This window comes from Bombina bombina, chromosome 3 (genome assembly GCF_027579735.1).
Source record: "Bombina bombina isolate aBomBom1 chromosome 3, aBomBom1.pri, whole genome shotgun sequence".
NCBI lineage: Eukaryota > Metazoa > Chordata > Amphibia > Anura > Bombinatoridae > Bombina > Bombina bombina.
The window spans coordinates 893,014,361-893,031,138 of NC_069501.1; the positions used below are offsets into that span (position 1 = coordinate 893,014,361).

The window sequence follows — 16,778 nt, forward strand, 5'->3', positions numbered from 1 at the left end:
TATATATATAGGTATAGATATGTATATATATATATATATATATATATATGTATAGGTATAGATATGTATAGATAGATAGATATATATATATATATATAGGTATAGATATGTATATATATATATATATATATATATATATATATATATATATAATATAGTCTAAACTTTGGGTGTATGACTTTTATCTAATGATTCTGCATAATGTATCTGTAGTGTATCTTTTCTGAATACATGTAATATGACTTGCCAGTTGCCACCTGAAGTGCATTTCTATTGTTTCGCTGTAAAAATAAAAAACTCTGTCATGTTTTGATTGAAAATGAATACTCGGGCGGAGCAGTACCCAAGCTCAGTCTGTAGGGGGCACTACGCTGTTGCTGGGTGTAAGCAGTGTTTTCTCCCGGCATGCTCTCTGTGCATGTGAGAGAAATAGCAGCAGCCAGATAATGGAGCTAAGATGGCAGCACTGAGTATGCAGCTTTCACTTTGGCAGCCGTAGTGTTGTAGGTGAAGCTGTGTTCGCCCCACGGTGAGGGTGGAGTAAACGATCAGCCAGGAATCTCCCAACGCCTAGTTTACCGCAGTGTTATTGGGGTTAGCAGAAGCCGGATAAGGTCTTGTGATTGCTGTTGCACAGAGGATGTCTAGAGCTCGTTTTACTATTGCAGTCGCACCGTGACTAATAGCATTTATTTGTTAACCTGTTAGCAGGTAACCCAGAACAAGTCACACACATCTGCAGCCGTCACATACATCTGCTACAGACGCAGGATATATATTGCATTGGGAGTTATATATATTTCCCATTGGTATTTTGGGAGTAAATGGTCCGGGCTGGCTGGAGGGCCGGCGCGGGATGACAAGGGCAGCTCCTCCATGATTCCAGCCAGTGTGAAGTGACTCACGCAGCCCAATATACATAGACACCGGGACAGCAAGAAGCAGGCATGATGTGCGCAGCAACCGCACCCCCTCCCCCGGCTGCAGTAGCAGCAGCTTCCACCGAGCCAGGAGTCAGCGGCTTCTGCGCTTTACCCGCATCTTCATCTACTTCATTGTGCCCGGCGCGTTTAAGCATGTCCGGAGGCCCGGATGGCACCCATGGGACACAGGCTGACTGTAAGAGCAGGTACCAGCTGCTACTCTCTGGCAAGGCCTTGGCTGATAGGTACCGGCAAATCTACACGGCCGCTGTTTCTGACAGGGAGCAGCAGGCCGGGCAGACTGGCAGGTAAGCAATGTGCATGTACCATAGATACTTCCGCATCTTGCAACCCCGGTATAAGGATGCCTTAGAGTGTTGACACAGGCGCCACCTTAAGGGTGTCTGTACATCATGGTACAACCATATCACATTAAGCTATTTGCTACTTTTCTTCTCTGGCAGCCAATGGGTTAATAAGTAGTGTTTTGGTGGTGGCAGAGCGGGTATGTCAACCAGCTCATGTGCGTTTTATTGCTGGTCACGTGATCTGTAGAGTGGCACTGGGAGTGTCAGGCTAAGGCTCCATCGCTGCCCATTTCAAACACAATGCTCCCTGTCACTTGTATGCTATGCTTGTTACCCATAGTAGTAAAATACCTGTATTAGTAATTGACATAATTATAACGTAGCATACATTTTAAATAACCACTTTTAGAATACATTTGTATTAAATTCAGTGGTTTTAACCATAGACATGTTATTTTCTATTTAATAAAATGTCACGTCATGCTAGCTAAATACTGGCAGACCCTGGTTACTGTTGGTAAGAGGCTGAAGGTTAGATGTTGCAACTAAGGCCAGATTCCTCAGGCAGCATAGCTTACCATTTAGGGGTGTTTTGTTTTGGTCTGGGGTGCCTTTCTGTCTGGTCAAGCGTTTTACAAACATAAAAAAATGTAGTATACTCCCCACGCTTGTAGGCTCTGTACATTTGGCTGAAGGAGATAAAGTGCTGTTGGGTGGCATTTTGTCAGTGCACATGTTAGCAGTGACATCGCCACACAGTTGGCTTGAATGACAGGAAGCATCTAAGAAATACTGTTTGCACTGTTCCTTTTTTTTTTTTTGTGTAGTCCCAGTTTTAAAATGAAGCACCTCAATAGTTGGTGAATGTTTTTTATTGTGACTAATACTGCTCTTTTAATAGAAGGTATTGCCAAATTTGTTAGCGCTACATTTTGCAATGTTTTATGCATCGTTTTCATAGATGATCCCCAGTCTGTTACTGAAACAACATTGCATTGCAACTGCACAACTCCCAGCATGTAACTAGGTATTCAAAAGTAGTCACAATAAACTGAACAATAATGGTTTGTTGTAAAAATGTTTAAATGTTAACCTCTTGTTGATTTAATTGAAACATTGTTTTGCATTCTGAGCCTTGTCTTTACATACTGTATAGTGTAAGCTCTTTGGGCCCTCCTGTATTTGTTTTTGCTTAGTCTGTGTGTGTGTGTGTGTATATCTGTCTTTGTATTTTCTTTTAATATTATAAACAAATAATTTAGTTACAGTTACCCTTATTTGTCTACTTTACACTGCAGAATATTATGGTGCTTTACAACTAAATTATATTTATTACTACTTTTGGGTTCCTCCCATTCAAATGATTATGAAAGTGATGCATTACTTTTAATGCATCATTTTACAGTCCACTGAGTATAATGCAAATGTGTATTATTTATTATCATTATCAATAGTAATGATTACCAAAAAATGCATGCCTTGCTTTTTTCATAGAACTACCACTCTGAACCTGCAGAGCACTGTTGGCCCTGAGCAATAACCGTTGCTGATCCAATCAGCAGCGATAGTTGCTTTGATGAATATTGCATGTTTTCTGTTAATCCAATAAACCTCATTTCACTAGAGAAATATTACTGTGTTCTTCAGTTATTTGATAGATCAAAGTGAAATTGCTGATTCAAATATATATATATATATATATATATATATATATATATATATATATATATTATATATATATATATATACCTACCTACCTGTATCTCTATCTTTTTTTTTTTTTTTTTTCTTTTTTTTTTATTGAGATATTTGGCATATACAATATATAACCAGACCTGACCATTTGCAATAATATGTGTACATACAACAGAAATAATATTATAGGAGCTAAGTAGCTATATAGTACATTTGCAAAACTGTTAGTAAGTCCTAAGAACAATTTAGTCAGTGTAGACAACTCTTGATAGGACTATTTGGGTAGAAATAAAACAGAAAAATTATTTGAAATCGATTTACATAAGTACATTTTCTTTGAAGCTATTACAGTTAAGCAATAAAAATGGGCATAACATTAAGATATCTCATTTTAAATAGAGTTGGAATACCTCCCAGTCGAAACAGGGTCATTCTTGTACCCAAAAGAGAGAATTTGACACAGGGAGGATCTCAAAGGATGACGGTCACTCTTTGACCATTGGAAAAGTAATAATCTAGCATATGGGAGCACCACTTATGGGGATACAGGGAGTATTGAGTATATATAGAATGACTTAATTAAACAAGCTATGGTTAAGCTAGGAAAGCTTCACATGTGATCGCATATATTTAATTATTCAAATGAATCCCTCTATTTTATCAGAGATCAGGGCATATCGTTATGAGGATGTTTATGGCTTATGCTGGACTTAAGGAGATATTTAGGTATCTGGCGATGTACTGGAGCAAGGGCCCTGGTATCTAGAGTGCAAAGTTACTAACTATTGAAAAGGTTGTATTTGTGAATATAGTTTCATCTAATGCATAAGGGCCTATAATAAGTGCAGGTGTGTGCTTAAAAGCATACCAGTGAGACCCTCTGTGCATATAATAAAGTACTGGCTATTGCAGCGTAGCTCAATATTTCAAACATAGAATAAACACCACAATAGAAAAACATAACTAGTTAAACGAAATATCCTAAGCTAACAATCAATGAGAGGGTCCCTTAACTAGAGAGAGACGTAGAGTTATTACGGCTGCTAAATTGTTACCCAGTATGAAGGAGTACCTCTTATGTGGAGATCAGGGGGTGTAAAACATGTATAAGATGAGGTAATTAAAGAAACCATGGGTGAGTTGGGGTAACTTAAAGTGAGATTGCCTAGTTCAAACCATTCTAGTTATTCCCTCTATTTTACTCTGTATCAAGACTTAATAGAACAATATGGGGATGTTATGGCCTAGACTGAATAGCGGAGACTAGGAAGGTTTTCTGTTACAACTCAGGATATCCTAGATGCATGTTTATTGCAGTAAAAACTAACTTTCCATGCATAAGAAATAAGCTTCAGTGGTAAGATATGGCTAGTTAGGTTATTAACCCCTTAACGACCAAGGACGTGCAGGGTACGTCCTAAAAAAAAAGGCAGTTAACGCCTGAGGACGTACCCTGCACGTCCTCGGTGTGGAAAGCAGCTGGAAGCGATACTGCTCGCTTCCAGCTGCTTTCCGGTTATTGCAGTGATGCCTCGATATGGAGGCATCCTGCAATAACCTTTTTAAGCCATCCGGTGCAGAGAGAGCCACTCTGTGGCCCTCTCTGCACCGGAGATCGGTGGCTTTCCTCGTTGGTGGGTGGGAGCCGGACCGGGAGGCGGGTGGCGGCCATCGTTGGCACTGGTGATGTGGAGGGGGGCGGGATCGTGGGCGGGGATGTCCGGGGGCGCGCACGGGTGCCGCGTGCACGGGAGGGCGGGGGCGTGCACGGGGAGGGAGCGGGTGGGAAACGCTACACGACAGCAAAAAAGTTTAATAAAATGCTACAAAAAGGGGAATAATAGTTTAATAAAAATAAATCAATCAAGGTGTGGGGGTTAGTCTGTGGGGGGAGGGAAGCTACACTACAGGAAAAAAAAACAGAATAAAAAAAAAACTTTTTTTCTGCAAGTTGGGTACTGGCAGACAGCTGCCAGTACCCAAGATGGCCCCAATAATGCAGAGGGGGAGGGTTAGAGAGCTGTTTTGGGGGGGGGATCACAGCAGCATATGTAAATATACTATAAAAAACCTTTTATTTTAGTACTAGCAGACTTTCTGCCAGTACTTAAGATGGCGTGGACAATTGTGGGGTGAGGGAGGGAAGGGAGCTGTTTGGGAGGGATCAGGGGGTGGGATGTGTCAGGTGGGAGGCTGATCTCTACACTAAAGCTAAAATTAACCCTGCAAACTACCTAATTAACCCCTTCACTGCTAGCCATAATACACGTGTGATGCGCAGCAGTATTTAGCGGCCTTCTAATTACCAAAAAGCAACGCCAAAGTCATATATGTCTGCGATTTCTGAACAAAGGGGATCCCAGAGAAGCATTTACAACCATTTATGCCATAATTGCACAAGCTGTTTGTAAATAATTTCAGTGAGAAACCTAAAATTGTAAAAAATTTAGCGTTTTTTTTTAATTTGATCGCATTTGGCGGTGAAATGGTGGCATGAAATATACCAAAATGGGCCTAGATCAATACTTTGGGATGTCTTCTAAAAAAAAATATATACATGTCAATGGATATTCAGGGATTCCTGAAAGATATTAGTGTTCCAATGTAACTAGCACTAATTTTGAAAAAAAGTGGTTTGCAAATAGCAAAGTGCTACTTGTATTTATGGACCTATAACTTGCAAAGAACATGTAAACATTGGGTATTTCTAAACTCAGGACAAAATTTAGAAACTATTTAGCATGGGACTTTTTTGGTGGTTGTAGATATGTAACAGATTTTGGGGGTCAAAGTTAGAAAAAGTGTGTTTTTTCCCCTCATATTTTATACTTTTTTATAGTAAATTATAAGATATGATGAAAATAATGGTATCTTTGGAAAGTCCATTTAATGACGAGAAAAAGGTATATAATATGTGTGGGTACAGTAAATGAGTAAGAGGAAAATTACAGCTAAACACAAACACCACAAAAATGTAAAAATAGCCTTGGTCCCAAACGGACAGAAAATGGAAATGTGCTGTGGTCATTAAAGGGTTAAACTTGAGCTAACAAGAAAAAGATCCCTCAACTGGAGGTAGTAGTGAGTTTAACAGCTTACATGAGATCATATAGTCCAAATCGGCTTTAGTATCAGTCCCTACTTAACCTACTCCGTGGGCAATAAAGTAGTCTGGATGCTGTGGGTCCCAAACAGCAATAAGGACTGGGTTGATTGCAGGGTCAGCTTGCTTAAGTTGCCAAAGGGTCGTGAATTCGGACCGGTCTGTGTCTGTAATCTGGTACTGTTTAGCTTCTTATATCTGCCAAAAAGTTCATACCTCCCCTGCCCAGCTGGCGTCTGATCGCTAGGGTTCCAAGCTTCAAAACTATTGCTGTGGCTTATCGGGAAGCAGACTGCACCATCCTGAGTTCCATATAATGATGTTTCTGCATGGTATCTCTCCAGCTGCGCAACAGGGGCATGATCAATAAAGGCAGGTTTGTTCTTGAGTGGTGCAAGATTATGTTGCCCTTCTGTCTCAGTAGCCTGTGAGAAGCCAAACTCAGTGTTGTCCGTTATGGGATAGTAGTAATAATTTGTAACATCTTGAGACTCTATACTCCATGTAGTGCCATCCCCTTTCTCCGCCATTTTAAGTGTACTGCTTTCTCCTTCCCCCACTAGTGGCTCTGATGGTGTGTGTGAGGTCTTGGAAGCTGTTACATGCCTGTAGATCTAGCTTAATAGTAGTGCCTGCAACAATGAGTAGTGGTCTCCCTCCATGCTCGGATTAAGCGATGTGGCGTGGTCTCAGTTTTTCAGTAAGGCTACAGTGGGGCAAAAAAGTATTTAGTCAGCCACCAATTATGCAAGTTCTCCCACTTAAGAAGATGAGAGAGGCCTATAATTTTCATCATAGGTATACCTCAACTATGAGAGACAAAATGTGGAAACAAATCCAGACAATCACATTGTCTGATTTTGAAAGAATTTATTTGCAAATTATGGTGGAAAATAAGTATTTGGTCACCTACAAACAAGCAAGATTTCTGGCTCTCACATACCTGTATCTTCTTCTTTAAGAGGCTCCTCAGTCCTCCACTCATTACCTGTATTAAAGGCACCTGTTTGAACTTGTTATCAGTATAAAAGACACCTGTCCACAACCTCAAACAGTCACACTCCAAACTCCACTATGGTGAAGACCAAAGAGCTGTTGAAGGACACCAGAAACAAAATTGTAGACCTGCACCAGGCTGGGAAGACTGAATCTGCAATAGGCAAGCAGCTTGGTGTGAAGAAATCAACTGTGGGAGCAGTAATTAGAAAATGGAAGACATACAAGACCACTGATAATCTCCCTTGATCTGGGGCTCCACACAAGATCTCACGCCGTGGGGTCAAAATGATCACAAGAATGGTAAGCAAACATCCCAGAACTACACGGGGGACCTAGTGAATGATCTGCAGAGAGCTGGACCAACGTAACAAAGGCTACCATCAGTAACACACTACGCTGCCATGGACTCAGATCCTGCAGTGCCAGACGTGTCCCCCTGCTTAAGCCAGTACATGTCCAGTATGCTAGAGAGCATTTGGATGATCCAGAAGCGGATTGGGAGAATGTCATATGGTCAGATTAAACCAAAGTAGAACTGTTTGGTAGAAACACAACTTGTCATGTTTGGAGGAGAGAGAACACCATACCTACTGTGAAGCATGGGGTGGCAACATCATGCTTTGGGGCTGTTTCTCTGCAAAGGGAACAGGATGACTGATCCATGTACATGAAAGAATGAATGGGGCCATGTATCGTGAGATTTTGAGTACAAACCTCCCATCAGCAAGGGCATTGAAGATGAAACGTGGCTGGGTCTTTCAGCATGACAATGATCCCAAACGCACCACCCGGGCAATGAAGGAGTGGCTTCGTAAGAAGCATTTCAAGGTCCTGGAGTGGCCTAGCCAGTCTACAGATCTCAACCCCATAGAAAACCTTTGGAGGGAGTTGAAAGTCTGTGTTGCCCAGCAACAGCCCCAAAATATCACTGCTCTAGAGGAGATCTGCATGCAAGAATGGGCCAACATGCCAGCAACAGTGTGTGACAACCTTGTGAAAACGTTTGACCTCTGTTGTTGCCAACAAAGGATATATAACAAAGTATTGAAATGAACTTTTGATATTGACCAAATACTTATTTTCCACCATAATTTGCAAATAAATTCTTTCCAAATCAGACAATGTGATTGTCTGGATTTGTTTCCACATTTTGTCTCTTATAGTTGAGGTATACCTATGATGAAAATTACAGGCCTCTCTCATATTCTTAAGTGGGAGAACTTACACAATTGGTGGCTGACTAAATACTTATTTTCACCGCTCTAACCCGGGCGGCCGAGGGGGGGGTGGGGGGTGGTGTGCGTTAGGAGCCCACGTGTAAGCCTTCGTCTATGCTCCCAGCAGGCTAAATCAGTTCTCTGAAAGTTCAAGTGAGGCAAAATTTGGATTTCAGATTTACCCCATAACAAAGTATTCGAACAGAATGAATCTGAGGTAAAATAGGTTAGATTTTCAGATATAATTAGAGATTTGTTTGAGAAAATTCAGGGAGCTTCATAGAGTGCAATCTATCCTGGCCGCTGCATAGCCACTCCCCCTGTTTATCCTGTTTTTATTTAAAAAAAATATATATATTTTTATGTATGAAAACAGGATACTATTAAAGCTTGGCTATCTGTTGCGGACACGATGCTAGGGGCAATTTTTAGTGAAAATGTAAGTTTATTCAGCACAGGAATCTCAATTATCGAAATACAAAGTACCCCAAAACAGAAAATGTTAGTATATTGTCCCTTTTTAAGTAGGTCTGCAGACACTTAGAGCCCTTATAGTATTAAAGGGACACTGAACCCAATTTTTTTCTTTCATTATTCAGATAGAGCATGCAATTTGAAGCAAATTTCTAATTTACTCCTATTATCAATTTTTCTTCGTCTCTTGCTATCTTTAAAAAAAAAAAAAAGAAGGCATCTAAGCTCTTTTTTTTTTTTTTTTTTTTTTTTTTTTTTTTTTTTTTTTGTTTAGTACTCTGGACAGCACTTTTTTTTTATTGGTGGATTAATTTATCCACCAATCAGCAAGAACAACCCAGGTTGTTCACCAAAAATGGGCCGGCATCTTAACTTACATTCTTGCATTTCAAATAAAGATACCAAGAGAATAAAGAGAAAATGATAATAGGAGTAAACTAGAAAGTTACTTAAAATTTCATACTCTATCTGAATCACGAAAGAAAAAAATTGTGTTCAGTGTCCCTTTAATTTATTATTATTATTAATAGTTATAACATTTAATACATTTTACTCCTTGGGAGATGTCTACATCCGTTCTGCTTCTTCTAAATATTACATTTTCAAATGCACAAACGTCAATTTTTTTTAAAAGCTATGTAAAATGTACAACATTGCCTTTCAAATACAGTTAGTACAAAACATGGTTCTAAAAGAAACATTTGCAAATGCCTTTTTTCATCAGCAACCCATTGTCCGTACTACTCTAGCAGTTCAGATCTTTAAAGTGCCATAAAACTGATGTGAAAACCATAGCATTCCAGAAATAAATGGAAGTTTGTGTGTGTGTTGTTTGAGTGTCTGTGTGTTATTAGTTTTCAAGTTTGACTACAATCCGGAATGAAGTAGGCAAACATTTTAGTCACTTCGCCAGAAATTGCAGTTATAATGTTGTAGATTTCTACAGAAATTACAACAAAACAACAAAAATAATATATAAAAATATTTTTTATAACAAAGCATAAAAGAAGGGTTGCGATATAAATAAATTTTAAAGTGTGTGCATTATTTTGTATTTAGCATGCAGTGCCATTCAGCTCTTTTCAGCACTGGATTTCTTAGTGTAAAAGTGCAACACACCAACTGGATTTGCACAGTGATTTTAACAGGAATGAGTTAGTGTGTGTGTGTATATATATATATATATATATCTCCCTCGTTTTACAACGGTTCAATTTACGCCGTTTCAGAATAACAACCTTTTTTCCAGTCATGTGACTGCTATTGAGAAGCAGTACATTTATTAAAATAGCCAGTAGGTGGAGCTGTCTGCTTGTGTTGCAGTAAAGCCAAGTTCTGAGCTATAGAGCAGATGTCAAAGGAACAAGATCTTCCTGTCTATAACTCGGTCCAGATTGGAATGCATGTGTGATTATTTTATTAGGTTTATAATGCTGTCTAGCATTTAAAGTCTTCATTTCAAAGCTTTAAAAATAATGTATTAGGTGTTACTTATGACAATTTTGAGAGGGGCCTGGAATCTATCTCCCTCACTTCCCATTGACTTACATTATAAACTGGGTTTCAATTTACAACAATTTCAATTTACAACCATTCCTTCTGGAACCTAACCCTGGCGTAAACTGAGGGATATATATATATATATATAACACCCCGCCCAGCTACTTCATAATGCCACCCGTCATTATGTTCCACCTGGCTAGCAGAATTTTCTGTGAACACTGCTAATGCATTGTCATGTATAAAACATAATTGTATTGACCTATTCAAATACATTTCCAGACTGTCTACTAAATGTGGCCTTAATGCTCATCTGAAACACTGCTTGATGTCAAGGAGACTGCTCCTTACTAAAGGGATGATTCTTGCATGCTCAGTGTTAGTCCCACTGAAGCAGTGCACATTACATACTGTGCATTGCTTCTGAGGAATGCTAGGTAATGGGTGACGTTGCATCATACTGCACATGAGTGCTTGTGCACAAAGCTCATAAGCTGCATTCTACCAAATATATATAACCATACTACGCATGTTGTGTACATGATAATTTGCCCATGTGGCTTACATTACGTGGGGAAGACTCAAGGGACTATCCGTGAAAGAATGGCTAACCATCGAGCCGCAATTAGACAGGCCATATAGACAGGAAAGGTGAATCCGAACAACCAGTAGCACGTCACTGGTTGACAACAAAGCATCCAGTATCAGCCATTAAGGTGATCCTTATTGATCACATCCCCAAATTGCCTCGTGGAGGTGATAGGAACAAGCTGCTTCTTAGAAGAGAAGCAGAGTGGATGTTTCGATTGCAGACCATACACCCTAAAGGACTCAATTCTTTACCAGACTTTGGAGCATTGTCATAAAGTTATGTGACACAGTCGGTGGGGACACTGGTTGGTTGTGGATGGGGGTGGTCTTCCACCTATGGACGGGATTCTTACCCCACACCTGAGTCGAAGGTGGCATTGTGTGATGGCGAGGATTACATGTAATTCACGTGATCACCATAAGTACCCCTTAGACCTGGATAAGTGTTCCCTTTCTCTACTAGTGGCACTGACACATACTGCAGACAATGAGTCACAACATGCCCTGATTTGGGGTTAATGTATGAGTAATGTGGTAACAATGTTGCTAATATGCAATGTTGATTTATTATTGTATAGCCTACACTATATAGTTCTGATATTTGTTCCTATATCCAATTTGAAGCCGTATCCTATATTACCATGTATTTGAGCCATGACTACTTATGCTGATGCCTATCCTCTGTTTTAATTAAGTTGTACCACCACTGTATTGTATTTGAGAAATTTTGTGTATGTTCAACACATATTGGTATTCACAAGTGGCCTTTTGTTTTGGCTGCCTATATTTCCGGATTTGCATTGTTTAGGTATTGACATAATGTCCACATGATTTCAAACGCTAGTAAATATATGTGTTTATATACAAATAGTACGGAAGTGACGTCAGATATGACGCTATTCCGGCAGAACCAGAAGTGACGTAACTTCCGGTCCCACGGTATGGGAGATTGACGGTTAGAGACCGCACATATGATTGTAAGCACATGATTATTTTAGGCACATTTTATAAGGATGTATCTAACACTGATGAGTTTGTAAATGTGATGACAACCTATTAATGATGTTATGAATGTTTTTTCTGCACATGTGTTTGAGTATCACTTTAAATGATATCGGAAGTGAAGGTTGTTAACTTCCGAGTTCACTTGTAACTATACCAGCAATGTCATTTTTGGCACTTTTTTTGACAGGAAGGCGGAGGTTCTGTTTGTTGTATCACTGTATTTAAGCACGGTTTTGTGTGTACACTGTATGTTGTGAAGAAGGGGAGTTTTATTCCCCGAAACGTCAAATTTGACTCTTTGATTTGAAAAATCCTGGTTGGTTTCTGTTTTTGTGGGCAATTGTATACTTTACACGGAACAACCGGGTGGCTGACTACAGGAGGGCAGATTCACATTGGGACTGCTTGTGTGTGTATATATGTACACATACATATAGAGTGTGTATATATCATGTTTGATAAAGGGGGAAACCCCGAAACGTTACTGGCAATAAAGTCACTTTGGTGGATTTATAAGACCTATGAGTGCGGTCTCTAACTTTGATGTTTATGTGTATTTATGCACCGTGCCTGGGCAAATCAACATTAAGCGAGAGTGCTTGGTACAGGACATCTGGTATGTATGTATGTAGTTTCTGTGATGTAAAAAAAATTAGACAAAGATAAATAATTTCAGAACTTTTTCCACCTTTTTAATGTGACCTATAAACTATGCAACTCAATTGAAAAACAAACTGAAATCTTTTAGATGAAGGGAAGTAAAAATAAACCAATAAAATATGGTTGCATAAGTGTGCACACCCTTAAACTAATACTTTGTTGGAGCACCTTTTGATTTTATTACAGCACTCAGTCTTTTTGGGTATTAGTCTATCAGCATGGCACATCTTGACTTGGTAAGATTTGCCCACTCTTCTTTGCAAAAACACTCCAAATCTGTCAGATTGCGAGGGCATCTCATGTGCACAGCCCTCTTCAGATCACCCCACAGATTTTCAATCGAATTCAGGTCTGGGCTCTGGCTGGGCCATTCCAAAACTTTAATCTTCTTTTGGTGAAGCCATTCATTTTTTTTATTTGGATGTATGCTTTGGGTCGTTGTCATGCTGAAAGATGAAGTTCCTCTTCATTTTCAGCTTTCTAGCAGAAGCCTGAAGGTTTTGTGCCAATATTGACTGGTATTTGGAACTGTTCATAAATCCCTCTACCTTGAATAAGGCCCCAGTTCCAGTTGAAGAAAAACGGCCCCAAAGCATGATACTACCACCACCATGCTTCACTGTGGGTATGGTGTTCTTTTGGTGATGTGCAGTGTTGTTTTTGCGCCAAACATATCTTTTGGAATTATTGCCAAAAAGTTCAACCTTGGTTTCATCAGACCATAACACCTTTTCTCACATGCTTTTGGGAAACTTCAGATGTGTTTTTGCTAAATTTAGCTGTGCTTGGATGTTTTTCTTCGTAAGAAAAGGCTTCCGTCTTGCCGTCTACCCTAAATCCCAAATATATGAAGAATACGGGAGATTGTTGTCACATGTACTACACAGCCAGTACTTGCCAGATATTCCTGCTGCTCCTTTAATGTTGCTGTAGACCTCTTGGTAGCCTCCCAGACCAGTTTTCTTCTTGTCTTTTCATCAATTTTAGAGGGACATCCAGTTCTTGGTAATGTCACTGTTGTGCCATATGTTCTCCACTTGATGACTGTCTTCACTGTGTTCCATGGTATATCTAATGCCTTGGAAATTCTTTTGTACCCTTCTCCTGACTGATACATTTTAACAATGAGATCCCTCTGATGCTTTAGAAGCTCTCTGCAGACCATGGCTTTTGTGTAGGACACAACTAAGAAAATGTCAGGAAACACCTACTAGAACAGCTGAACTTTATTCAGGGTTAATCAGAGGCACTTTAAATTATGGCAGGTGTGTGGTGACTCTTATTTAACATGGTTATGAATGTGATTGCTTAATTATGAACACAGCTACATCCCCAGTTATAAGAGGGTGTGCACACTTATGCAACCACATAATATTTGTTTACTTTTCTCTACTTTAAAGATTTCAATTTGTTTTTCAATTGAGTTGTGTAGTTTATAGGTCACATTAAAGGTGGAAAAAGTTCTGAAATGATTTACCGTATCTTTGTCTAATTTTTTTACATCACAGAAACCTGACATTTTATCAGGGGTGTGTATACTTTTTATATCCACTGTACATACATATGAAGGGCTGAAAGGTTGTCTTTAGGCATGAGAATGGACACCCATGGTTACATTTTTACATGGCGGGGTGAAATTTTTTAGTTAAATATTCAACTGAATACCGAGAAGCCAGACACACTTTTTAGAACACATGAAGGGGTATTTGTATATAGATGTTAAATAATCGAAAAAGCTAAAAGCCTTAGTAACATTTTTAGGAGATGTTACTCCCTGGGTCTCAGGATGCGTAAGGTCATAGAGTATATTTATTAAATGGCAAGCGCACATGATTCGCTATAGCGAATTATGTCCGCTTGACGTATGCTGTTGGCATTTATTGTTGTTGCACAAGCATTTCTAGTGAAATGCTTGTGTAATGCCCCCCCTTCTCACTGGCGGTCAATGGGGCCATCAGAAGGGTCTGTCAATTATCCCGTTCAGATTGCGATGATTTCAATCCGCCACTTAAAAGGTGGCAGGCAGGTTAAGAAGCAGCGGTCTTATTACTGCTGCTTCTTAACTTGGGTTTCCGGCAAATCTGAAAGTATGGATGTCCAAAAGCAGCATTCGCTGCTTCATAAATGGAGCCCTATGTAATGTAAACATTTCGTGATCTTGATAAGGTTTTTGTGTGAACTCTGCAGTAAAAAACAATGATAATATTTAAAGTAAAATTATGGTCACAAGACGTCATTTTCTTTTACCATTAACACATATACCAAGTAAATGTGAAGCAAGTTATATGGTCAGAGGAAGCAGGAGGTATGAGGGCACAGTAACATTCAAAGCAAAAGAGGTCATCTTGGACTTTGGGATGAAAGTTGTAAGGTTGAATCTGCAGCAAATACATGAACTTGCACAGGTCGGCATTCTGCAGAGAATCTGGCCTGCTGACCATAAATTGAGACATTCAGACAACATCTTGGATAAACAGACTGCAAATACTATTGGTGTATAAAATAATTGAGCTTATCCTACTTAAAGATGTTTCACGAACACTTTTAATTGCATGGACTATTTTCCTTTGTGTGTGTGTATACATGTATTTCCCTTGAAAACCTCATCCCAGCTATATTTAAAAGAACTAAAAAGAATTCCAATCAAAGTGAAATATGGAAGGACATGACTCTTCCCTGCTTGATGAGCACATTTTTTCTTTGGTGAAATACTGAACTAGACACACATGAATGCCTGTCATAATGTCAAGATCCAGGGTGTCCATACTTTTGCTTTTAACTCTCATGCTGCATAGCCAGCTTAGCTTCAGTTCCTCACACCCTCCTTCTCTCCTCTCATTCCTTTCTAGGGTGGGCTGAGACCTCTGTCTTACAGCAACTCCAAACTCCTCCTCTGTCTCAGATTCTCACCCACTTAAGGTGCAATAGTCGTATTTCTGTGGAGGGAAGCTAAATAACACCATAGCAAGCCACACAGAAATGTAAGCACCATGTGTTCCACAAAGTGCATGGTGATCATACAGCAGGACCGCTGACAGGTTTGCATTTAGTGTAGGAAGTGTTACTGCCCATTGCTATAGGATCTCACTATCCCTCTAACCAGACTGTGCACCAGCATTGCTTACTGAAAGGGATAGTCTAGTCAAAACTAAACCTCATTATTCAGAGCATGCAATTTTAAGCAACTTTCTAATTTATACCTATTCATTTCTTTGTTCTCTTGGTATCTTTATTTAAATATAGGCTTAGGAGCAGGCTCCTTTTTGGTTCAGCACCTGGGAAGAGCTTGCTGATTGGTGGCTACATTTAGACACCATTCAAAAAGCGCTACTCAGGTGCTGAAACAAAAATGAGCTGGCTCCTATGCTTATATTCTTGATTTTTCAAATAAAGATACCAAGAGAACGAATAAAATTTGATAATAGGAGTAAATTAGAAAGTTGCTAAAAATTGCATGCTCTATTTAAATCATGATAGTTTAATTTTGACTAAACTATTCCTTGAAGCATTTCTGTTCTCTGGCCAGGGGGAACTTAGTTCCTCCTGCAAAATGGTTCTTTAGCCTTTTATAAAAGTAAAATGTCATATTCTTAAAGGGACAGTCAAGTAAAAAAAATCTTTCATGATTTAAATAGGGCATGTAATTTTAAACAACTTTCCAATTTACTTGTATTACAATTTTTGCTTTGTTCTCTAGTTATTCTTAGTTGAAAGCTAAACCTAGGAGATTCATATGCTAATTTCTTCGACCTTGAAGGCTGCCTCTAATCTGAAAGCAACTAGAGGGCGTTGGTTCATGTTTTTCACATAGATAACATTGAGCTCGGGCACGTGAAGCTCCTAGGAGGTCTGTAAAAAGAACTGAAATAAGGGGGTAGTTTGCAGAGGCTTAGATACAAGGTAATCACAGAGGTAAAAAGTATATTATTATAACTGTGTTGGTTATGCAAAGCTGGGGAATGGGTAGTAAAGGGATTATCTACATTTTTAAACAACAAAAATTCTGGTGTTTACTGCCCCTTTAATGTTAAGAGGCTATTTTGCTATAGGAACAGTCCTCTGGTTTCACACTAATTGTACATGTCAGGTTTATTTAATTATGGTAGTAAGGTCAGTCGCTAGCACCCACTGCTCTTTCACTGTGGCATAAGTGTGTGAACAAAGCATATTTCCATATAGTATATGTTAAAGGGCCAGTAAACATACAAAAGGATGTTCTATAATTTTGCACATAGTGCAGAATTATATAACATTATCTTAGCTGCAGCTTTATGAAACTAAAACATTTCCTGATTTTTTTATT

The 16,778-nt window shown here is 39.1% G+C and overlaps 1 protein-coding gene across 1 annotated transcript in view; it reads left to right on the forward strand.

Annotated features, from left to right (window-relative positions):
- Positions 1-408: 408 nt before the first annotated feature.
- Positions 409-16,778, forward strand: part of MYCBP2 (MYC binding protein 2) — a gene marked incomplete in the record, with an annotated part of 1,460,675 nt that continues 1,444,305 nt past the window's right edge. The window contains 1 exon segment of the mRNA XM_053707907.1: positions 409-1,231. Coding sequence (XP_053563882.1) covers positions 948-1,231 — 284 coding nt within the window.